General features: G+C 41.8%; 1 protein-coding gene across 5 annotated transcripts in view; it reads right to left on the bottom strand.

The window, feature by feature from the left end:
- The window catches only part of LOC105473962 (delta/notch like EGF repeat containing), a 363,113-nt gene that overhangs the window by 170,494 nt on the left and 168,180 nt on the right, over positions 1–24,439 (bottom strand). For all 5 annotated transcript variants that reach the window (XM_011728232.2, XM_071073494.1, XM_011728235.2 and 2 more), the window contains exon 5: positions 20,005–20,150. In XM_011728232.2, coding sequence (XP_011726534.2) covers positions 20,005–20,150 — 146 coding nt within the window. The remainder of the gene's footprint in view (positions 1–20,004; positions 20,151–24,439) is intronic.

Below are 24,439 nucleotides of genomic sequence, written 5' to 3' on the forward strand. Positions count from 1 at the left end.
GCCATCTCAGCGCATCGCTCTGATATGTGGTTCTTCTCTCGTCTCCCTTCCTCCATCCCTGTTTCCCCGTCTCTCCTCATTCCCATGGGGCTCATTCACATGTGTGGTTCATAACATCATGGGCCGCAGCTTAAAAACATGTGTGTGTCTTGATGCCCATCTTTGGCAGGGATATGGGCCTTCTTCTGTGCATCTGTAACTTTAACCCAGTTTCATTTTCCTAGTCAACCTAAAATTCTTTGCCTCAGTCTTCACATCAACTTTCCTTTTAATAGGTTATTTTATGGTTTATGTATTTTTGTGGATAGCCTCAAGTCTAATGCAAAGAGAGAGATTGTAAATAAATTTAAAAGTAGAACATTGCATAAAGCTGACATAAGGAATTACTTTAGTCTTCCTAACAGGAAGTGAATGCCAGCTTTACAGTCCATTGTTTTCCTACAGAAATAACAATATACACTTAAATCTAAATATTGATATAGCCTAAATTCCAAGAGTTTTATGTAATCCTTGATATCATGGAAGTTAACTAAAAAGCTTTCTTCAGCATTTAAAGAAAAACACTTGGCATTTTATTTCTATAGTCTCTGACCTAATCAATGCATTTCTTACTTTATTTATTATTATTTCTTTTTGAGACTAAGTTTTGCTCTTGTTGCCCAGGCTGGAGTGCAGTGGTACGATCTTGGCTCCCTGTAAGCTCCGCCTGCCAGGTTCAAGCAATTCTCCTGCCTCAGCCTCCCAAGTAGCTGGGACTACAGGCATGTGCTACCACGCCCGGCTAATTTTTTGTATTTTTAGTAGAGATGGGGGTTTCACTGTGTTGGCCAGGCTGGTTTCAAACTCCTGACCTCAGATAATCCACCTGCCTCAGCCTCCCAAAGTACTGGGATTATTTCTTACTTTATTGAATCTATACCCACACAAACTGATATAACATCAGCAAAGGTAGGAAAGTCCTACTATTCATCTTAATTAAATCTTATCTCATTAAATGCTTGTTGATTTCATTATTTTAATATTAAACAAAAGGCAGGTTAGATCTGATAAATGTGTTTCTCCAGATTAATTAGAAAAAGAATCATTTTAATAATCTCTGGAAGAAACTTATCAACATATCTAACTCAAGAGTGGCAAAAGAATTACAAAAATTCACAAACAAAATGAACCTTGCTTGCCTTTGAATTTTTATTAATCTATAATATTCACACGAAGCAATTTCTTTTGTGTGATAATTTAATCCTCCAATTCTGAGCAAGAAAGGAAATCTGCATACGACTTTAAATTTAAGAACATTAACACTGCTCACATCTTCCTCTCAAAACTACCTTGGTTAATGCATCATATTTTAACCATTATGATGCTTGTAGTTTCTTTCCGAACTCATTTATGATCCCTAGACTAGGATATTGAATTCGGGCTCTTTTATTCAGAGGAAATGAAATCCATGCTTAATACCCTAGAGCAGCAGTCCCCAACCTCTTTGGCACCAGGGACCAGTTTCGTGGAAGACAATTTTTGCCTGGACAGGGGTACGGAGGTGGTTTTGGGATGAAACTGTTCCACTTCAGCTAATCGGGCATTAGCTAGATCCTCATAAGGAGGGCGCAACCGGGATTCTTCACATGCGCAGTTCACAACAGGGTTTGCGCTCCTATGAGAATCTAATGCCTCCTCTGATCTAACAGGAGGCGGAGATCCGGCGGTAATGCTAGCTCGCCCGCCGCTCACTTTCTACTATGCGGCCTGATTCCTAACAGGCCACAGGCAAGTACCAGTCTGTGGCCCAGGGTAGGGGACTCCTGCCCTAGAGCCTCTGTGTCCCCATCTGATGATGGGAATGATGAAAATGCCCGTCACAGGGCTGTAGGGTGTGGAAGTCTTTGAGCCAACACAGATCCATCTAGGTGCTGGAAAAAACATTAAGTCACGTCCTCATTCACGTGCTCAGTGTGCAGCAAAGGCCAATCGCCTTGCAGTATGGATGCCGTCTACTACGGTCCTTGGTGTGGAAGCCAACCTCAAATTCTTTTTTCTAAGTATTAGTTACAGAGGCTCATGTTAAAAAGAAAAAGATCCTGTGAGTTGGCCTAAGCACCTGTCCTCTCCAAAAGCTGCATAACTAGGCTTTTGCTGTGAAATGAGGTTCAAGGTCGTCCACATCATCCGGTGAGGGATTCTCCCAGAGCCTGCAAAGCTCCTTTGAAACATAGCCTGGTTTATTTGGCATAATCTCTGCCTCAGAAGAATAATTCAAATACCACCAGCTTCCCCTGTTTCTGAAATGAAACCCAGACATGAGGCTCAGATACGCACTCATATCTGATGATTCACACCTCCCCAAACCCAGATCCCTGTTCTCACAGCCCATACCTACAAGGTGCACCTACATTCTAGGACGATCTACTATTCTCACTTTCACAGAAATCAACCCCCAATTAAAATGAGTTGTTCCAGTTTTAGTAATAGATAACACCTTAAAGTGTTACTATTTTAGGGACATTTGCATTTAAATAGAAAGCCATGCCTTTATTATACAGGAATTAAGTTCAAAGAACAGAAATCCAGGCAGCCTTCCAGGCTGGTGTCTCAAGGAAATTTGGGGTTAAGAAACCATCCTCGATAGCTTTGAATCTTACCTCAGTGCCTTCTGTCCAACAGCATGGGCAACTGGATTGTATCAATGTTTGAGTTACTTCTATTTTTTAAAAAGAACGTTTTGCTCAGAAGCAAAAACTTCATAATAACATTTTAAAGTTATTTCCTCCTACTATTACTCCTAGCTGGTAGCTATGGTTTCTCAATTTTTTAGAAGACCTATGTATCAGCTTTCTTTTTGGGATGGGGAATGATTATATATTCACGAGTATTTCTGGCTAAAATTGACATACATCAACAATTTTATATTTTAACCGCAAAACTGAAATACATTTAGCTGAGTAGAGCTTCAAAGCAATGGCTAAAAAGTGAGGCAAACGGCACATTTCTGTGGTCAGCTGCACCAACACTTGTCACAACACAGGTCTTTAAAAAAATTACATGCCAGTGAATGGAGCATGTGCTAATGACTCGAACTCAGAAATTTAAGTATCAACTTTCTTCCAACAATTATCCTGCAAGATTAGAACTCCAAGAGGGAAATTAGACGTGAGTCTAGCCCCAGTGATTTCCACTGAAGCCAATTACAATCCCTTGTGTTGGTCAGAAGAGTCCTGGGTCACTCAAAAGAGGATGAGTGGTGGCAGAAACTTCCTAGGATAACAGGGTCAGGATGCAATGAGCACCATGAGAAGGTGACTACTGACGGAGGCAACCGATGGCTTCTTTCATGGTTTGTGCCTCACATGTGCCACCTTTTACTGGGAAAATGCTCTAAAAAGTGCTTCCACCTATGTGATGTTATTTCAATTTCCATTAGAAATTTTTCCAGCGTTTACACAGATTTGTGCAGCCTAAGACCTCCCACCCACCACAGCCCTGTGACACAGATATTTCTATCATCCCCAGGATCTGATAGGGATACCAAGGCTCTTGGGAAATAAGAAGTACAATGTCAGTAAATGCTGGAGTCAGACATTGAACCCTGATCTCTCCCCGCAAGTCTGCTGGCTTCCATAGGGCCATGAAACCTCCTACTTTATCAGATGATTTTGTATAAATATGGAAGCCCGTGCTGAACATCACCTGGACTGAGGACAGGAACACATATATATTTGCTGTCCCCTTGAATCCTCTCTCCAACTAGGCAACACAAATAACGCCTTCCCATGCTTCTTACTGCTCTAAACAAAATTGAAAAATGTGAGTGCCTTTGCAGTGCTAAAAATTTTCTGAATTCCAATCCTTACTGGGATTGTGTCACTTAACTCCCTAGAGCCTCGGTTTCCATTGGATAATTCGGGTAAAGAAAATGTCCATGTCCCAGGGCTGTGGCGGGTGGGAGATGCTTCCTACCAGGGCACAGCAATGGGACTGACGTCTCACTAGTAGCCTGTGGATTTCAATTAAGCTAATGTCAGGGAGTATATGTGATTAAATTGCAAAATGGATTGTTCTTCTGGTAGAAAATGGATGTATAATATTATACTAATCTAAATATGGAAGCCCATCCTTCTCACAGTTTCATTCATTTTAGCAACCTGAGAAAGCCCTTCAGGCAAAAGGCAAGTCTGCCTGCTGCTTTTGATTTTAGATACCACAACATGATATCTTTTTTTTTTAATCCTCAAATCTACCATGTGTGAAGAAATCCTAACAATAGAGGAGCGAGCTTCGGCTGAAAAATCAATGAAAATCATTCAAGCTTGATGATAAGTGACTGGATACTACAAGTTCCCATTGTCTGTGGTTAAGCCCCACCTTGATCTCCTCCAACTCCAAGCTAACCACGACACTTGCCATTCAGCCACCCATCTTTCCAAAGGCTATTTTTCCATCCAAGACCCCTACCACACTTCCTCTGAAGATTGTTTCATCATCACTTCAGTTGGTGCTTTCATGACATATATAACTCATCCCTTTAATATTTTACTTTCTACTGAACATTAATACTTCTGGAATTAACATTTAATTTGGCTAATGTGTATGATTTTGTTCAACTGTCCATTACTCACACCTGTAGTGCTTTGCTTACCAACACTTACATCTATAGGAAACCAAACTAAGACCAGAAAATTACAAGAAAAAAAGGTAAAGGTAAAATGCTAATGAGAAACCACATAAAGAAATGAAGAAGAGGCCAGGTGCAATGCAATGGCTCATGCCTGTAATCCCAACACTCTGAGAAGCCAAGGCAGAAGAATTCCTTGAGCCCAGAAGTTCAAGACCAGCCTGGGCAACACAGGGATACCGTCTCTACAAAAAATAAAAAACTTGCTGGGTGTAAGCTGGTACACACCTGTGGTCCCAGCTGCTCAGGAGACTGAGGCAGGAGGATCGGTTGAGTCTGACAGGTCAAGGCTGCAGTAATTGCACCACTGCACGCCAGCATGGCTGGCAGAATGAGACCTCAAGTCCTTTTTTTTTTTTTTTTTTTTTTTTTTTTTGAGGCGGAGTCTCGCTCTGTCGCCCAGGCTGGAGTGCAGTGGCACAATCTCAGCTCACTGCAAGCTCCGCCTCCTGAGTTCACGCCATTCTCCTGCCTCAGCCTCCCGAGTAGCTGGGACTACAGGCACCCACCACCATGCCTGGCTAGTTTATTGTATTTTTAATAGAGACGGGGTTTCACTGTGTTAGCCAGGATGGAGACCTCAAGTCTTAAAAAAAAAAATGAAGAAGGTTAATAGAAAAGAAAAATGAAAAACACACTAAAGAAGTTTAAAAAGCACTTATTGAACTATAATGTGGAGATAGAATGAAGAGAGAGAAAGCAAAAAAAAATTTTAAGTTTTTCTATACATATAGACCTAAACACACATGCATATTTATGAAATATATAAATGATATTCTATAAACAGCTATAGTTACTTACTCTGTTCATATACTTCAATGTTTCCCCAGATTCCTGCCAAAATATTGTCACTGTGCAAAAACAAAACGCATAAATGACAGCTCTGATGTCCTACATAATTAATGACCTTTAAACTCTGGGCAACTCTGGGACATTCCACATTTGCCAGGGCCTCTTCAGATTCCCAGGAAGACTGTCATGTTAGACTCCCCTGTGCCCTTCTTTCTCCATTCGAGCCCTAAACGATATCCCATTGCACATATCACATAACCACTTCTGTCTGAGGACTGAGACACGGCTCAAATTTTCTGCTCAGAAATTGCATGGAAACTAACTACAGTCACACAAAAGAGAGATGACTGCATTCATGGCAACGGTCTGAGAAGGCCTGTAGCAACCTTGCTGGGTTTGTCCATTACTGAGCAGCTGCCAAATTGCAGGGGGAGCTTTCTCATTCCCTTCTGGAGTCAGCTTCTCTATCCCTTATTGACTTGGAAATATCCTATTTAACCACAGAAATATCATTAAACTAGAAACTCTCCTCTGCTATGAACTTGGAAAGAACTAATGCCTGTGACTCAATTAAATGCTGATCTTAGCTTTAAAATGCCCATTATGTGAAAGAAAATTGAGTACGGAATGATTCCCCTGTTACCAATCGGTAACAGATATGTGGGTTTAGGCCAAGTTTCTTGGAATTATTCTTGGAGTACAAGGAAAAGGCAATCTAAAGGAAGAAACCCATAAGAGCATTCATGACAGCCTGACAGATGCTGGGGGTGAGGTATGACCTGCCCTTTTCCCACAGTGGTGGTGACTTCTTTTTGGGTCAAGGCAATATTAGGGTACCATCTTCTCTGAATTTGCCTTGTTTTACATTCCCTAGAAACAAACCAAGCTTCTAAAAGACTCTCAGACAAAGCATAACCTGAGAGTGAGCAGATATGCCAGCTCTGCCCTAACCTAGGCCAATATTCAAAGGCAGCTCCCAGCAAATTCTACCTTCACCCAAAGCAAAGCAATCCACTATTTCCAGGAGTGCTGCTCTCAAGCAATTCAACAAAGTGATGTGTACCGTTGTTTCTTGCCCTGTAAGCCCGATCTGCCTCATGGACAAACAGCATATGGTTGGAATTCAGTTTGGTTAGGGAAACTCATTTTTTTCCAAAGACATAAAGCACCTATTATATTTTTTTCATAAAGCTTTGATTAACATAGCATCATTGATCATTAGAGAAATGCAAGTCAAAAGCACAAGATACCAATTCACACTCACAGGATGGCAAGAATCAAAAAAAATGGAAAAGAAAAAGTGTTTGTATGTGGAGACATTAGAACACTTGTACATTGCTGGTGGGAATGCAAACTGTTTCAGCCGCTGCAAAAAACACTTTGGTAACTCCTCAAAAAGTAAAACATAGAATTGGCATGTGAACCAGCAATTCTACTCCTTAGGTATTCACCCAAAAGAACTGAAAACAAGGACTCAAACAATTACTTGTACAGACGTGTTCATAGCAGCATTAACCACAATAGCCAAAAGGTAGAAACAACCCAAATGTCTATCAGTGATAAATGGACCTTGTGGTATATCCATACAATGGAACATTACCCAGCCATATAAAGTAAGGAAGTAGTGATACATGCTATAATATGGATGGGACAGAAAACATTACGCTGAGTGAAAGAAGCAGACACAAAAGGTCCATTTAATATGATTCCCTTTATATGAAATGTCCAGAGCAGTAAATCCACAGAGACAGAATGCAGATTGGTGGTTGACAGGGTTTGGGAGAAGGGACAAATGGGGAGTAACTGCTTAATGAATATGGTGCTTTATTTTGGGGGTGACGAGAATGTTTTGGAACTAGACAGAGATGGTGGCTGCATGAAGCTGAATGTACTTAATGCCATTGAATAGTTCACCTTAAAATGGTTAATCTTACGTCATTTGAATTTCACCTCCATTTTTAAAATGTAAAGCACCTCTGTCAAGTCTTTTGCCTGACATCACTTGCTCAGAAAAGGAAGGTTCCCTCCCCCTCCCTGTAGCTTTCCCCACCTCTGTCAATTCCATCCCCTCCAAGACCTTCATCTGTTAATTACATCCCACCTAACCATTCCAACAGCTCCCGCCTCCCCAGCTGCCAGTTTCTTTCCCTCTGCCTATTTCAATGTGATGCATCCTCTGCTCTAGAAGCAAAAGCCTTTCTTTTGACCAAATTTCCCACTCAGGTACCATCCCACTCTGTCCTTCTTTTCAATGTCAAACTTATAAAAAAGGCAAGCCCCACAGATTGCCAAAGCTCCTCCTTGGTTGCTATAATCTGGCTTCCTCCCCACCATCATGACTGTCTTCCCAACATAAAGATCCAGGGGCAAATTCTCAGGCCTTCCTGCAAGGAGAAGGTCCCAGGCCCCGGGTGGAACCCGAGAAATGAAGCCCAGGGAAGCCGACCAATTTCCTGGAAAGCAACTGCTCAATTTCCTTGTTTCTTTTTACTGTCTAGAAAGTTTTCAACAATGTTTATCAGAAAAGTTGGTTTTAACCACTTTAGAAGATTTCTGTAACTTTAACTGGCTGGCTTTCATTTTATCTTTCAACAGGACTTGGGGGAATGTTCAGTTCACTTCTAACCTGGCCGCACGTGGGCTGCTGGCAGAGAAGGGAAAAGAGAGAAAGTGCCTTTGGAATAATAAGGGAGACAGCTGCTGATCTCGGGCTGGGCGTGGGGGTGTGGGTGGAAATGGAAGAGATGGGGTTGAGGGGATTAAGGAGCAGACAAAGATGGGGAGTTTGTCAAATCTGCTTTTAGTAGATTGACCCAGAGCTGTTACAAGGAAGCCATTCAAAGAATCACCACAGAGGAGAGACTATTGTGTGGATTTTCAAGATCAAAGAGAGAAAAAACTGAATTATTCAAAACTAAACTAAGGGTGCTCAGAATAATAAGTTAAAGGTAAACAAAGTCAAAACAGGTCTAGACAAAAAGGATTAGAGGCATGGCCTGAACCAGAACAGAGGATCTCAAAATGTGATTTCCAGTACTCCAGTGGGCCCCTGAGATCCTTTCAGGAGGTCCATGAGGTCAAACCGATTTTATAATAATATTAAGACATGATGTGCCTTTTCCACTCTGTTGACATGGACACCAAAGATGTAAAAACAATAGTGAGAAAAACTGCTGATGCCTTGGTAAGAGGCAAAGCCACGGCTTTGAAGCAGTAGACTGGGATCATCACCATCACTAGGCATTTGCAGAGAGGAAAAAAATGTCAGTTTCACCTCGAAAGTCCTTGATGCGGCAGTAAAAATTAAAATTTGATGAATGCACTCTCAACCCTGGAGTGCACATCTTTCCAACATTCTGTCTGACAATGGAATGTGTGCACCAGGCCTTCCTGCTCCACACGGGAAGCACCACGGCTCCCTCAAGAAAGCACACTTGGGCCATCGTTCGCCGTGACCTGAGCTCATCCATTTTTCATGGAACATCCTTTTTCCTTAAAAAAATGACTGAAAGACAAACTGTGGTTATTCAGACATGGCTATTTGGCGGACATTTTCTCTCAAATGAACAAAGTGAGCCTGTCACTTCAAGGAAAATAACCAACAGTTTTTGTTGTCAGAGATAAAATCTGAGCTTTCAAGAGCAAATTAGAATTTTGGAAAACTTTTATGCTAGCTTGACAGATTCCCAATACTTAAAGACTTTTCTGATGACCAGACGTGATTTTTTTGATATTGTAAAATGAAATGTGTCAACATTTGGAAACTCTGTATAACTCAGTGATCCAATGTTTTCCAAAGGACTGATGTGTGATGTTACCAAACCCATTCACCAGCAAAAGATCCAAAACACAAGACAGACCAATAGATCGTAATGGAATAGACCAATAGATTGTAATGAAACAGGCCAATAGATTGTAATGAAGCAGACCAATAGATTGTAACAAAACAGACAAATAGATTGTAATGAAACAGACCAATAGATTGTAACGTAACAGACCAATAGATGGTAATGAAACAGACAAATAGATTGTAATGAAACAGACTGCAAGCGTTCGATATGGCTTCAGAGTCCACATTGAATTAACCTTTAAGAATCTTTCACATGTCAAATTTTGGAGTATTTTCAAGAATATCCACAAATATCTGAAAGGCTATTAAAATATGTATCCCATTTTCAACTAAGTATCTATTGAGGCTGTATTTTCTTCTTAGACTTCAACGAAAACAACATATTGTAACAGATTGAATGCAGAAGCAAATGTGAAAATCCAGCTGTTTTCTTTTAAACCAGACATTAAAGAAATTTGTAAAAATGAAAACAATGCCACTCTTCTATTTTGTTTTGATTTAGAACTATAATTATTATTCATTTAAAAGGTATTATTATGTTAACATGTGATGAGTTTATTGGGTTTACTAATAAGATGAATTTATATTTTTTAATTCTTCTTTTTTTTTTTTTTTGAGATGGAGTCTCGCTTTGTTGCCCAAGCTGCAGTGCCCTGGCACAATCTCGACTCACTGCAACCTCTGCCACCTGGGTTCAAGCAATTCTCCTGACTCACCCTCCCAAGTAGCTGGGATTATAGGCACCCACCACCATGCCCAGCTAATTTTTGTATTTTTAGTAGAGACAGGGTTTCGCCATGTTGGCTAGGCCAGTCTTGAACTCCTGACCACAGGTGATCGGCCTGCATCGGCCTCCCAAAGTGCTGAGATTACAGGCATGAGCCACCGTGCCTGGCTATATTTTTTAATTCCTCAGTTTTAATTTAATGCATTAAATATCAATAGATATAACCCAATCGACAAAAGCTCTTTGGGGTCCTCAATCATTTCTAAGAATTTAAGGGATCTTGAGACCAAAATGTCTAAAAACCACAAGGCTAGGTGAAGCCAAACAGTTTTTTAAATAAAACGACTAACAGTACCCAGTAGACAAATCTTCGAGTCTATAACTCAATAGGCAGAAAATGAGTCAAGTTCTGAAAACAAAAGCATGATGGAAGTCCAGAAAGGGGGTAATGTTTGTCCAGAGGGCCAGTAGATCTCAACTAATACCTTGGAGAAAGTTTCCAAATCCAACCCTGCCTGCCATTAAGACTCATTAGTTGCCAATGCCCAGAGTCCATTGGTGGTTCGAAAAAGTGCTACTATACCATCCCCTAATAGCAGCATCCTCAGACACATGCAGCTGGCCACTCGGAAACCACCTGACACCCCACAACTTGGAAAGAGATGTTGTAAAGCCAGACTGATTTTTTTTTTTTTTTTCTGAGACAATCTCACTCTGTTGCCAAGGCTGGAGTACAGTGGCATGATCTCGGCTCACTGCAAACTCCGGCGATTCTCCTGCCTCAGCCTCCCTAGTAGCTAGGATTACAGGTGCATGCCACCACACCCAGCTAATTGTATTTTTAGTAGAGATGGGGTTTCACAATGTTGGCCAGGCTGTTCTCGAACTCCTGACCTCAGGTGATGCACCCACCTCAGCCTCCCAAAGTGCTGGGATTACAGGTGTGAGCCACCGCGCCCAGCCCAGACTGATTTTTAAAATGTAAGATGAGTTCAAAGAAGGAATGGAGCAATTACCATGAGACAAACTAAAGGTCTAATCTCATCAGACTTCAGGGAAATAGATGAGTCCCCTTATAATTTAAAGCCATATTTGGAGTGGGTGCAGAGGACCAAAGACCGTGGTGGAGAAATGCTAAAAGGAGTTTTTCCCTCAAAATCTGAAAGAAGTACCAACTTGCATCTGATGGTCATTGGCTAGATACATAGTTAGAGTCTGAGGAAGACTGCGGAGGTCAGAAATGGTTTACAGGGGATTTAGGCCTCAGATAAGCGGGGAGGTCAGTGACTTCCAATGCCAGTTTTCTGACATGAAACATTAGGGCAGCAGGGACACATCTGTGTCCTCACCCTGGTTTGGTTGGAGCTTAGTTTGCGCTTGATAGAGAAAAGATGCTCACAAGACACTGGATGACAGAATGAAAATGAATGAATCCTCCAAGGTGATAAGTGCAAGAGACCCCTCTCTGGGAACAAGCAGATGGTTTTCGGGTCCCTACAGAGGGGCAATGAGGCAGCAGCCCCATATGGGCACCCACCCCAGGCATAGCCATTCGTTTCCAGCAGCTCTCACATACACACTGACTTATGAACTGAAAAAGAGGACAAAGGCATAAGCACTCCAGGGGGAGGAAGAACAAGGAAAGCTGACTCAGCAAGCTCCAAAGTGATCATGTTCTGCTCTTGGTCATAAAAGTCTAGCCAGAGCCTTATTTCTGTATATTAAACATTATGAATTAAAATCTAAGAACAATAGTTATGTCTCCCATACAGTTATGACATGAGTATCTCTCCTCTTTGTAAAGACTTAAAATCTGTAGCAAATGAAGTGTGAAATCGGGCCACACATAGACAGTTCCTGGCGGCGTATGAAGGCTGCGGGCCACAGCTGTGGGAATTCTCATGTTCCCCAAATTACTGATTTCACCTGTACCCTCATTTTCTCAAACTTTGCTCTGGAGACAGAAAAACCCAGGGAGTTCTGTGCCCCAGTACAACACATGCCAAATAAGATCATGGAAGAGAGGGGGCTAAATCTTCTACGTCTCTCTGAAAGGTCATGAGACCCCCGCCTTTAGTGCATTGGTCTAAGGTCCGTGGTCCCCAGGCTGGCAGCGTAGGCATCGCTTGCAGAGCATCTCAGGGCCATCCCAGACCCACTGGTCACATTCTGCATTTAACAAGATCCTCATATGATTCACGTGCACATTAAGGTTTGAGAATGCTGCACCAAAATGCCATAAGGTCAACCCCCGACCCTGCCAAAATAAAAAAACCCAAAAATGTATTTCTACCTGCTACCTGTTTTTTCTCATAGTAAACATTAAAACTTTGCATAAGGACACTGAATGGGCTACAAAGGCTGCTATAATCCTGAATGTCCTCCTAGAGGGGGTGGAGGGCATTAGAGGCAGTGTTGCTTAGCAGGAGGAACCCCAGAGAAAAGCCCAGAAATCTCCCTTCATTCTTGTTCTGGCTTTACCAAAAATTAGCTCTTGGGCCTTGGATAAATGACTTAAATATCTCTTAGCCCTTGATTTCCTGGTGTTTAAGATAAAATAGGTGGAGAGACCTCTAAAATCTCCTTCTACTCTAAATTCTCTGACCCCGAAAATGTTACCAATGATATAATCCTCGCCCTAATACATTTAGCACACCACCAACATTCCCCAATGCCTCTGTAACTGTCCGAATGGGACATACATTTTGACCTCCTGAAATAGAAACATGATAAGATGTCTATCCTTTGGGAGATAATTTTAGAATTAATTTTTTAATTTATAATAAACGATTCAAATATGTTATTGCATTTTCTGTGCAGGCGACGATACAATCATCCTTCTGTTCTGTAACACAAAATGCAGCAATGGCTTTTTAATTACATTAGTACCAAGAATTATAATTCAAACACAAGTCAATGAAATTCTAGACAGGCTAATTCTTTACTCATTAAAAAAAGCAACAGCTGGGCTGCACTTACTCTTATGATCTCTATGGTTAATGTGTTTCTAATAATTATTATTGTACTTTTATTACTCATAAAAGCACTTTCTCTCTCAGAAGTCCACAAAGCCATTTCTGCAAGTAAAATCTGTGGAAGAAATCACCCTGCTGTTAGCAAATAAACGTATCTCAGACATCTTCACATTAGCATTAAGTCTGGAGCATCTGCTCTCTGACCCAAAAATGTTTAATGAACATTGTCATAAGTCGCCCAGGCTGGAGTGCAATGGCGCAATCTCATCTCAGCACAACCTCTGCCTCCTGGGTTCAAACGATTCTCCTGCCTCAGCCTCCCGAGTAGCTGGGATTACAGGCATGCGTCACCATGCCCGGCTAATTTTGTATGTTTTTTAAGTTCAAGAGATTTATCGTACAACATGGTGACTGTAGTTAATGATGCTGTATACTTGAAAATTGCTAAGAATAAACTTTAAGTATATACTGTGGAATGAATAAATCAGACTAACATATGCATTATGTCACATATGTATCATTTTTGGTGGTAATTTTGTATTTTTAGTAGAGACGGGGTTTCTCCATGCTGGTCAGGCTGGTCTTGAACTTCCCACCTCAGGTGATTCGCCCGCCTCGGCCTCCAAAAGTGCTGGGATCACAGGCGTGAGCCACCGTGCCCAGCCCAAGAAAAATAATTTCTTATAATAAATTAGCCTCTTTTATCTGTAATAACACTTGCCACTGGTTTATCAAGTATTTCCCATTCACTATCCCACTCTGCACCCCCTCTCACTGTTTCCTTCCCTAGTGAAAGGAGAAATTCCTCCAGAGTGCTGGCAGAACTCTGGGCTCCGAAGCCCACCACACACTGAACAGAACTATTACAAAGTAACTGTATGTTCTGATGTCCTCCTTGCAAGCTGCAGTTTTGGTGCTGAAAAGGATGCAGGGAAGGTCTTTCCTTTGATTCTTTGTGGGCTCCCTCGGCTCCCCTCCCATCCTGTTCCTTTCTTATAACCCGACCAGGTCACGGTGCCTTTCAAGGTCTCACGAGGACTTTTGTGTTACACTAATGATGTGGAGGAATGAGCTCTCAGGGAAGTGATGGGTGAGTGAAGATGACATCTTCTCTTGCACTTCTGTACATTCCCACTTCCGAACCTCAAGGGGAGTTCGCTGATGCTTTCATACCAACAGAGGATAGCATCAAAGATCCATGGGTTCAAATTTTCCTGACCTACTTCTTTTTGAAATGATAGGGAAGAACTGGCAATGCTGCTTAAAATGTTCCCAAGGGGTTACTACAACTTTCTGGGTCACGCAATCTGTGAGATGGCCTTAGATCAGAGAATATTTTCTCACTATTTTGTAAAACTAAATTCACCATTTACTTTTCATGCTCCTATACTGAGCAAGTATCGAACTCAAAGCACATATCTAACTCAAAACTCAGACAACTGGATTCATATCTTATTTCCATTCTTTTGTTTTTTTTCGTCCAGTTCATAGACAGTTCCTGAGCATCCCCTGTTTGGAAAGCACCATGGCAGTTTTTACGACAGATACTGAATGAACCAGGCACAGTCACTAACGTCGAAGAGCTCACCTTCTGAGATTCCAAAGGAGGTTCTCCGTGATCTCGCATCTGAGTCAGACATTTCTCTGGGCTCTCAGAAATGTACTTGCAAACCTCTCCCACAGCACACAACATACTGCTCTCTAATCTATGAGTTACTCATCCAGCACCCTGTCCCCGCGACCTTGTAACTGCTTCTCAGAGGCCATGTCTTGCTAGACTAGTATGTATCCCCCAGAGCCTACAGGGTACCAGACACACAGCAGGTGTTCAATAACCCTGCAATGAAGCGAATGCAAAACATTAATGAATATAAAGACATAGAAGCATAAATCAAAAGTCATGTGTTCCCACAACAGAAGGAAAATTCTACAGGACTTCAGAGGAGGGACCTACTTCCCATTGGGGATTAAGGACAGCTTCTGGAAGCAGGAAGATTTTGAGCTGAGCCTGAAAAATAGTTGGGGAGGTGGAAGGGTAAGTGGTAGAGGCTCAGAGGGAGCAGGGCCAGTGAGGCAGATAAGCACTCCAGATGCGGAGCAGCACAAGCAAAACCACAGAGATCTGAGGGTGGAACTGGGGGTGCAGGGGTTGTGCGAGGGGCTGGGGTCAGACAATGAAGAGGCTGCTCGTACATCAGCCATGGCGTGTGTGTCACTCTGTGAGTAAATCTGGAAATAGACAAGTCCAAGAAACGATCATTTACAGGGAGTCCTAAAAAGGAGGCACACGGTTTTGGAACAGGAGAAAACAGATACGAGGCAGACACGGACCTGAAAGGACAGTGTCTCCCATCTTGGCCACATGGGCTATAGAACAAGGACAGTTGGTATTATCAAGCAATGGACAAAGTAACTGGTTCGGGTCATTGATCATTTCCAATAAACCAAACCCAACTGAAAGAACTCAGTTGTAGGTAAGAAGAGTAGGACTTCCCAGAGCTTGAGACTTCAAATTCCAAAGGTAGGAGGAGATGTCCCAGAAGTCAGGACTCATCAGGGGCCAGAAATGGAAGAGCTTCTCTCAGAGACAGCCCCACCCCTGGGCTCTAGAAGACTTGAGCATGATGCCAGCTCAATTCTCTCTCAAAACAAAGTCTCAGTGGTCAGCTCTGGTATGCGATCCTAATAGATTAAGGATGGTGGATTCCTAAGGCAAGAGATAGTGAGGTTTCTAGAGAGCCTTCTCAGAGTGGAGTCCTGATCCCATTTACCTATGAACATAGGCCAGAGCCAACCAACAGGAAAACGATGGGATCGTTATTGAACCATTATATCACTGCCTAGCATTTATCTTTATTATTAACTCCATGTGGACTTGAAATCATTAACAACACAATCCTTGGACGAAAAGATGTTATGCATGTCCTTTAGGGAGTCGGTAGGAAGGGGCAGATGAGAAGCACTTTTCTGAGGCCTCTGTTTTCAGAACTGTTGTCCACAATCTGCTCTGACATCAGAATCACCCTGCTGCCCAACAAAAGACATCCACAGCTGAGCAAAGGACCTGGAATATGACTTTTCGCCAGGGGCAAACTTAACTTTGGGGGGAAGGGATTCAACTGGGTAGAAATGGGGTCAATAGGGAATTAGAAGAAGAGAGAGAATCTGCTGGTGGTTAATTTTACGTATCAACTTGGCTGAGCCACGGTGCCCAGCTATTTGGTCAAACATCATTCTGAATGTTTCTGTGAAGGTATTTTGGATGAAATCGGTACAGTTTAATATACCTAGTGTTCCATTATTGGAATGCTAAGCATGTGGGAGTTACTTATATCCAACTGCTCAAGGTCATTGCCAAGGTCTCATTATTCACTCATACAAAAATTCAAAAAAATGTATCCTCCAGCATAAATGGGCTAAGAAAAGTAGATTGCCCTTCATAACGTGAGTGGCCTCATCCAATCAGTTAAAGACCCAAAGAGAACAAAAGGCTGACCTCCGCTACACAAGATGGGATTCTGCATGCAGACAGCCTTTGGACTCAAACTGCAACTCTTTCCTGAGTCTCCAGTCTATAGGCCTCCCCCATTAGATTTTGCACTTGCCAACACCCCACAATTGCATGAGCCAGTTCCTTAAAACAAATCACATATATATGTGATTATATAATTTATATATTATATATTAATTATATAATATAGAGTATATATGTAATTATATACATATAATCTCCATCCAATGTTCCTGTTCCTCCAAATACAAATTTCTTGACCTAGAGAGACTCAGTCCATGGAATCTAATTTGGATCTAAAGAAGAATTAAGGCCTAAACCAACCAAGAGCCCCATGCTGACGCCCTGACACTCACCCGTAAGATAATTAAGGAGTCAATCACCAATAGGCAGCCGCTGGTAGCCTAACAACCTTGGTGACCACGTTCAAAGAGAGATCTAAAGTTCTTTTTAAGGAGAAGGAAAGATCAGAATCAATCCTTGGTAACAGGAAAGGAGTGTTCAAGCACAGAGAGCTCCTGGCAGTATTGAAGTAAACGTTTATAAAGACCTTCCCCAAATACTGCAATATCAAGAACAGCAAGCTTGAGCTTTGTCACAAACCACACATCAGCTCGGAATTGTGAAATACGCCCTCGCCCAAGTGCCTCTGACAGAAAAGAAATGAGTTCCATTACCAAATGAAAGCGGGGTGGAAATAACAGAATTGCTTTTATTTTGATGGATGATCTAATAAAAAGACATAAAAATGATTAGAAACGATAAAATTAAATCACAAAATACAGTTCTATTTGTGTTGTGCTATGGAGTAGATTCTTACATTGGGTGGAAGGTTGGACTATATAACTTCTAATTTTAGAAAACAGTAAAAAGAAAAAAAAAGTGATGACAACAGTTTTTCATTGCTAGCAAGCTACTTCTAAGACACTGAAACAGCCATTGCAACAATCACAAAAAGTCACAGGAACCCAAGTAGGCACAAAAAAAAAACAAACAAACAACAAAAAAAAAACAGATTTTCCATTCCCTCTGTTCCTGCCTTAGGGAGTTCAAGTCCCCCCAGACATTTCTCTCCAACTTAACAGTGTGCACCAAGGTGGTATGTCTTAGAATGAAATGGACATGGTCATTCCAACCTAATCATTTGCTTAGAGTCACTGAGGGGTAATATTAATGGCTCAGATAAGATTATTGCCACAGTTTCCTTAAATTGACTGAAGGGCAATACAGAATCAATGACAACAGAGGCTCTACCAGAAACACCTGAGATGGAGCCGGGAGGCAATGCGGAAGGAGGAGGTGTTAGCTCAAAGGTACTGGAAGCTCTTCAAAGAAGCTGCTACCCCCTAATGGAGATGTGCTGCCTCTGAAAGGATCTGCTAAAACTAATTTGGATTCTTCACCACAGTGTTTGAGTCACTTTTTTTCACATTTGACAAGGCTGGCCAAGTTGCCTGCCAGGTGCTACACACCTACCTCTATTGCCTTTTCAATGAGTCCATTTGAAGCTTCCAGGCAGAGCCTCCTAGGTAGGGCTTGCCTGCAGAGAAGCCCACAACACACATACATTAAAATAACATGACGATCGCCTACCTGTGCTACCCTCAAAATCTCAAACAAACCATGCTCTTTTGGGGTTTGGGAATCCACTGTCACTGAACATTAACTTCAACAGAAATATGTGTATAACTAGAGAGGAAAATAAAGAAAAGATGCTGGAGATGGATGTAGTGAGTGGTGAGGGGAATAGATGTCCCCTACTGGAATTGGCCCCCTTGTAAGGTATGAAGTCTTCCTTGTTAGAGATCTTCAGGTGGACCCTGGAGTCCACCTGCAAAATATTTTAAGGAAGCTCTGGGCCAGGTGCATTGGCTCACGCCTGTAAACCCAACACTTTGGGAGGCTGAGGCATGCAGATCACTTGAGGTCAGGAGTTTGCGACCAGCCTGGCCAACACGGTGAAACCTTGTCTCTGCTAAAAATATAAAAATTAGCTGGACATAGTGGCACATGCCTGTAATCCCAGCTACTTGGGAGGCTGAAGCAGGAGAATCACTTAAACCCAGAAGGTGAGGTTGCAGTGAGCCAAGATCGCGCCATTGCACTCCAGCCTGGGTGTCACAGCAAGACTCTGTCTCAAAAAAAAAAGTATGTTTTAAAGGAGTTCTATACCGATGAAGGTTGACCTCAACGACTGCTGTGGTCCTTTGTTCTTCTGACTCCCAAACTGCTGCCTGGAAACAGAAAACAGGAGGCAGAGAAGGAAGCTGTACTTGGGCCTTGCCCCATGCCCTGGCCACATCTGCTGAAGAAAAAGCAGAACAGGGCTCAGGGTTCCCATAGTGTTTCTGATGCCGGCTCCTCAAAGAGCAAAGGTAATGGGTCATCTCGTCCATGCCTCTTCTCGGTTTCTTCTCTTACTTTCCTCTGACGTCTGTAACTCTATTATCATAGCCAGGGAAAAGCAAAGCCTAAGGAGGAAATTACCACATTGGCACGCAACAGTCCCCCAAACGGGTAAGTGAATGACTGTGTTTACCTTTTCTTTCTTCCATTTCTCTTGATTGTACTACTGGCTATAATGACCGCTACTTCTCACAAAATCTCTACTTTATACCAAAACAAGAGGATCTATCACTACACAAATTTATTACAATTACTTTGAAAATCACATAGAGATTTAAATATCTATATGTTGCATACTGGCATATAATTGAAGCCGTCCATTTGGGGGATTCTTTAGCACATGCGCTTGTTTTCTTCCTTTCCACTCTTGCTAATGTTCACAGTGCACTTTCCCCATCCCAGTGATTTTAATTCCATTCATATTCAGATAAGTCCCAAACTGAAATCTTCAGTCCTGAAGTCTCTAAATACTCATGTCCTATGTCCAACCAGCATTTCAGTTTTTAAACTACTCCCTTAAGTTTATGAGCAAGGGATTTAATTGGGTTGAAAGGAGGCAACAAGGAATTAGAAAAATAGACAGAATCTTGTAATGGTTAAATTTTATCTATTGGAGTGGGCACAGTGGCTCACGCCTGTAGTCCCAGCACTGTGGGAGGCCAAGGCGGGGGGATGGCTTGAGGCCAGGAGTTCCAGACCAGCCAGGCCAACATGGCGAAACCCTGTCTCTACTAAAAATACAAAAATTAGCAGGGCATGGTGGTGCGTGCCTGTGGTCCCAGCTACTCGGGAGGCTGAGACAGGAGAATTGCTTGAAACCAGGAGCCAGAGGTTGCAGTAAGCCAAAATCACACCACTGCACTCCAGCCTGGGCAACAGAGTGAGACCCCATCTCAAAATCAAAAAAAAGGAATGTATATATCAACTTGGCTTGAGATAGATAGATAGATAGATAGATAGATAGATAGATAGATAGATAGAGCGAGTAAGGATGAAAGGGGTAAGAACACATACATACTTATGTATTTATTCAGGTAAATATGTGTATTTGCAAGCTGCCAGGCATCCCCTTACCTCTGACGGCTTCGTGGTGCATTTTCCTTTTCCTGAACATTCCAAGTCATTTGCGTGGCTCTCCCCCGGCACGCAGATGCTGACCTTCACCACCAGAGTTAAGCGCAAAGCCACAATAGACTTAGTCACAGAATCATTCACAAAACCTAAAAGAAAATGAGACAAAAGGAAATTGTCAAGTGTCTCCTCTTTAAAGGCAGTGTGTTGAAAGCTTTACCAACAGCTTTTCTACCAGATTATGAATTTAGTGTAGGCAGCACTCAAGTCTGACAAAACAAAATGCAATGAGGCAAGGGAATAAAGCGCACGACCACCATCCACTGAGACCTCAGGACTTCAGGGCAGGCTGGTCCTCCCAAGCCTCACAAGAAACACCTAAGGCCAAGCAAAATCAGCACCAGGCGCTTGAGCAACCACCTCGGATCCTTTCGCTTTGCTCCCACCCTTGCCCTCTGAGGGCTGCTTTGTCTCTCAATTCCATCCCTGTACTGGCATCTTAGAATTCAATCTCTGCTTTGGAACCCCAGGCTTCTACCAAGAAGCAGCTTACCTGCATTACCCAAGTCCTCCTCCTCCTCCTGGCTACTGTGGAGTCACAAATGCTGGAAATCCTCAAAGGCCCCACCCAGTTATCACCCACCCTAGTCTTGGTCCTCTTGGAGTGGGCATGCAGCATGGGTACACATCCTCTGTTGGATTTATTGATAATTGATAAGATATTCATGTTACTTGATCACCAATCTGACTCCACAGTATCAAGTTAAGCCATACAGTTTTAGCCATCTAATAAACTCGGATTAATCATAGTTGAATATGGATCGCAGTATCATTGACATACCATATTTGTCATTGAATGATCTTTATGTCCTAGAGCAGCTATTCATACATACTAGGCAGCAATAAATATGGAATAAATTGATGAATACATATAGCCTCTAACTGGGAGAAATAAATATTATAAGTATTTTTGCATCAATGATTATTTTCACTAAGTGAGCATTTTTTTCTAATATGAACATTCATTTGTATCTGATTTTTAATTTTAAAACAAAATATCAAAATTCATGAATATGATAAAAAAACGTTTCCTCAGCTCTGTCAAGAGTGAAAGTTAAAAAGCCTCATCATTACAAAGCCACATTCATAGATCGTTTTACAACAAAACATTTGTAAGACCAAGGGGACTACTAGTGGGGAAGAGAGAGAGAAAAGAATTGATTCTAAGGCAACTGACATGGGTTCCATTATCAGGAAAAAGAGTAGGGTTTGGGTCCCTCACACCTCACACCATACAAAAGTAAATCTAGATGGCTTCAAGAGCTAAATGCGAACTAACAACCTTTACAGCGGCACTATTCACAATAGCAAAGACTTGGAACCAACCCAAATGTCCATCGATGATAGACTGGATTAAGAAAATGTGGCACATATTGAATACTAGGCAGGCATAAAAAAGGATGAGTTCATGTCCTTTGCAGGGACATGAATGAAGCTGGAAACCATCATTCTTAGCAAACTATCACAAGATCAAAAACCAAACACCACATGTTCTGACTCATAAGTGAGAGTTGAACAATGAGGACACGTGGGTCCATTACACACCAGGGTCTGTCTGGGGGTGGGGGACTAGGGGAGGGATAACATTAGGAGAAATACCTAATGTAGGTGCTGGGTTGATGGGTGCAGCAAACCACCAGGGCATGTGTATACCTATGTAACAAAACTGCACGTTCTGCACGTGTAACCCAGAACTTAAAATATAATCCAAAAAAATGTAAATAACAAACAAACCCACAAGAAAACTTTAAAACTTCAAGTGGAAAATATAGAGGGCCATTTCATTGATCTGAAGGCAGGGGGTTTATTAAACAAGATGCAAAATAATAACCATAAAGAATAATCAATTTAACTTTACCCAACTTTAAATTATATGTACCTAGCTACCACAAAAAAAGACAGTAGACAAGACACAGGCTTGAAAATGAAATTTATAATACATAAAACCAGCAAATGCTTAGCTGTCAGAATGTATGAAGAATTCTTTTAGCAAACTGCTTTTTTCTCAACGTTATTTATACTTATATAAATATTGAAATCTATGAAGCATTAAGAAACGCTGTTACACATATGTATACGTACAGTAAAAGTATACCAAGATGCATGGAAAGAAACACATCAAACTCAGGAAAAGGATGGGGGGAAATGGGGGTAGCCAGGAAGACGGAGCTTCTGACCACCTATATATTTTCTTTCTTTATTAATAATACATAGAGCACATATCACAAAACAATCTTGTGTACAAAAAAAAATCTTATATTCATTTCCATACTTTTATTTTATTTTATTTTTAGACAGAGTCTCACTCTGTAGCCCTGGCTGGAGTACAGTGGCACAACCTCAGCTCACTGCAACCTCCAACTCCCGAGTTCATGTGATCCTCCTGCCTCAGCCTGCCAAGTACCTGAGATTACAGGTACCTGCCATCACACCTGGATAATTTCTGTATTGAGGCGGGGTATTACCATGTTGGCCAGACTGGTCTTGAACTCCTGACCTCAAGTGATCTGCACATCTTGGCCTCCCAAAGTGCTGGGACTACAGGCATGAGCCACCACAGCCAGCCTATAATATTTTATTTCTTTCATAATAATATAGGCCAGGCATGGTGACTCATGCCTGTAATCCCAGGACTTTGGGAGGCAGAGGCGAGTGGGTCATGAGGTCAGGAGTTCAAGACCAGCCTGGCCAATATGGTGAAACTCCGTCTCTACTAAAAATACAAAAATTAGCCAGGCACGGTGGTATGTGCCTGTAGTCCCAGCTACTTAAGAGGCTGAGGCAGAAGAATCGCTTGAACCTGGGTGGCAGAGGTTGCAGTGAGCTGAGATCATGCCACTGCACTCCAGCCTGGGTGACAGAGCAAGACTCTGTCTCAAAATGATAATAATAATAATAATAAAGAGAGCAAATTTTGCAAAACATTTATTAAATCTTGTATACAATTGAAATCTTATACTCATTTCCATAGTTCTACGCTTTTTTTTTTTTTTTTTCCTGAGACAAAGTCTCACTCTGTGGCCCAGGCTGGAGTGCAGCAGCATAAGCTTGGTTCACTGCAATCTCTGCCTCCTAGGTTCAAGCAATCCTCGTGCCCCAGCCTCCCAAGTAGTTGGGATTACATATACGTGCCACCACACCCGGCTAATTTTTGTAGTTTTGGTAGAGACGGGGTTTTACCATGTTGGCCAGGCTGTTCTCAAACTCCTGGCCTCAAGTGATCCTCCCACCTTGGTGTCCCAAAGTGCTGGGATTACAGGCATGAGCCACCATGCCCAGCCAATTTTATGCATATTTTAAATATTGTGTAACCAAATTTTTTATTTACATTATCATAGTTCAGGCATCACAACTTCAAACAGGCTTTGACAGGTTAGGAAAAGATTAGTATCCTGAAATCCAGAATACACAGTCCTAAAATGACTTTGTGGTCACCTTCTCTAGACGTTTCCTCACCATTTGTTCTTATAAGTACATTTCATTGGCCAGGCACAGTGGCTCATGCCTGTAATCTCAGCACTTTAGGAGGCCAAGGCAGGCAGATCATGAGGTAGGCAGATCATGAGGTCAGCAGATCGAGACCATCCTGGCCAACATGGAGAAACTCTGTCTCTAATGAAATACAAAAAAATTAGCCAGGCATGGTGGTGTGTGACTGCAATCCCAGCTACTCGGGAGGCTGAGGCAGGGGAATCGCTTGAACCCAGGAGGCAGAGGTTGCAGTGAGCCAAGATTGTGCCACTACACTCCAGTCTGGTGACAGAGCGAGACTCTGTCTCAAAAAATAAATAAATAAATAAGTACACTGCATTAAAAAGTAATAATTAACTGGATAGAAACAGAGCCCATGTTGGTTCACCTTGCTTGCATGGTACCTAGCATCACCTCATTAACTAATGGTCACTTGAGAACATGCTGCTTCTATTGACAACAAATTAGCAAAACTTCCCAAATATTTTCAATGTTCTCAATGTTGAAGTCCTTGCGTAATAAGGTGTTGCACACTCCCAAAGCCTGTTTTCACAGGTTTACTCAAAGTACTACTTGACACAGTCAAGTTCGCTTGTCATAATTTTAAAGAGAACGGTATTTGAGAAATTTGGCTTAAAAAGTCAAGATAGACTTCCTACATTGTTTCCTTTCTCATACTTCTTTTAAAAGTTTTCATAAATGTAAGAGTTCTCTCACGGCCTCTCAGCTATTTCTGTTTGTCTTTTCTGTTTGTTTTATATCTTTGGGAGAAGATATAAAAATGATATCGCAAATATCTACGATGACTAAAAACCCTTCTGAAAACAGATTGAGCCTCTGAAAACATTAATAGGAAGTGCCTACATTAAGTAAGTATATATAGGCCGGGCACAGTGGCTCACACCTG

Source organism: Macaca nemestrina, chromosome 11, assembly GCF_043159975.1.
Source record: "Macaca nemestrina isolate mMacNem1 chromosome 11, mMacNem.hap1, whole genome shotgun sequence".
Lineage (NCBI taxonomy): Eukaryota > Metazoa > Chordata > Mammalia > Primates > Cercopithecidae > Macaca > Macaca nemestrina.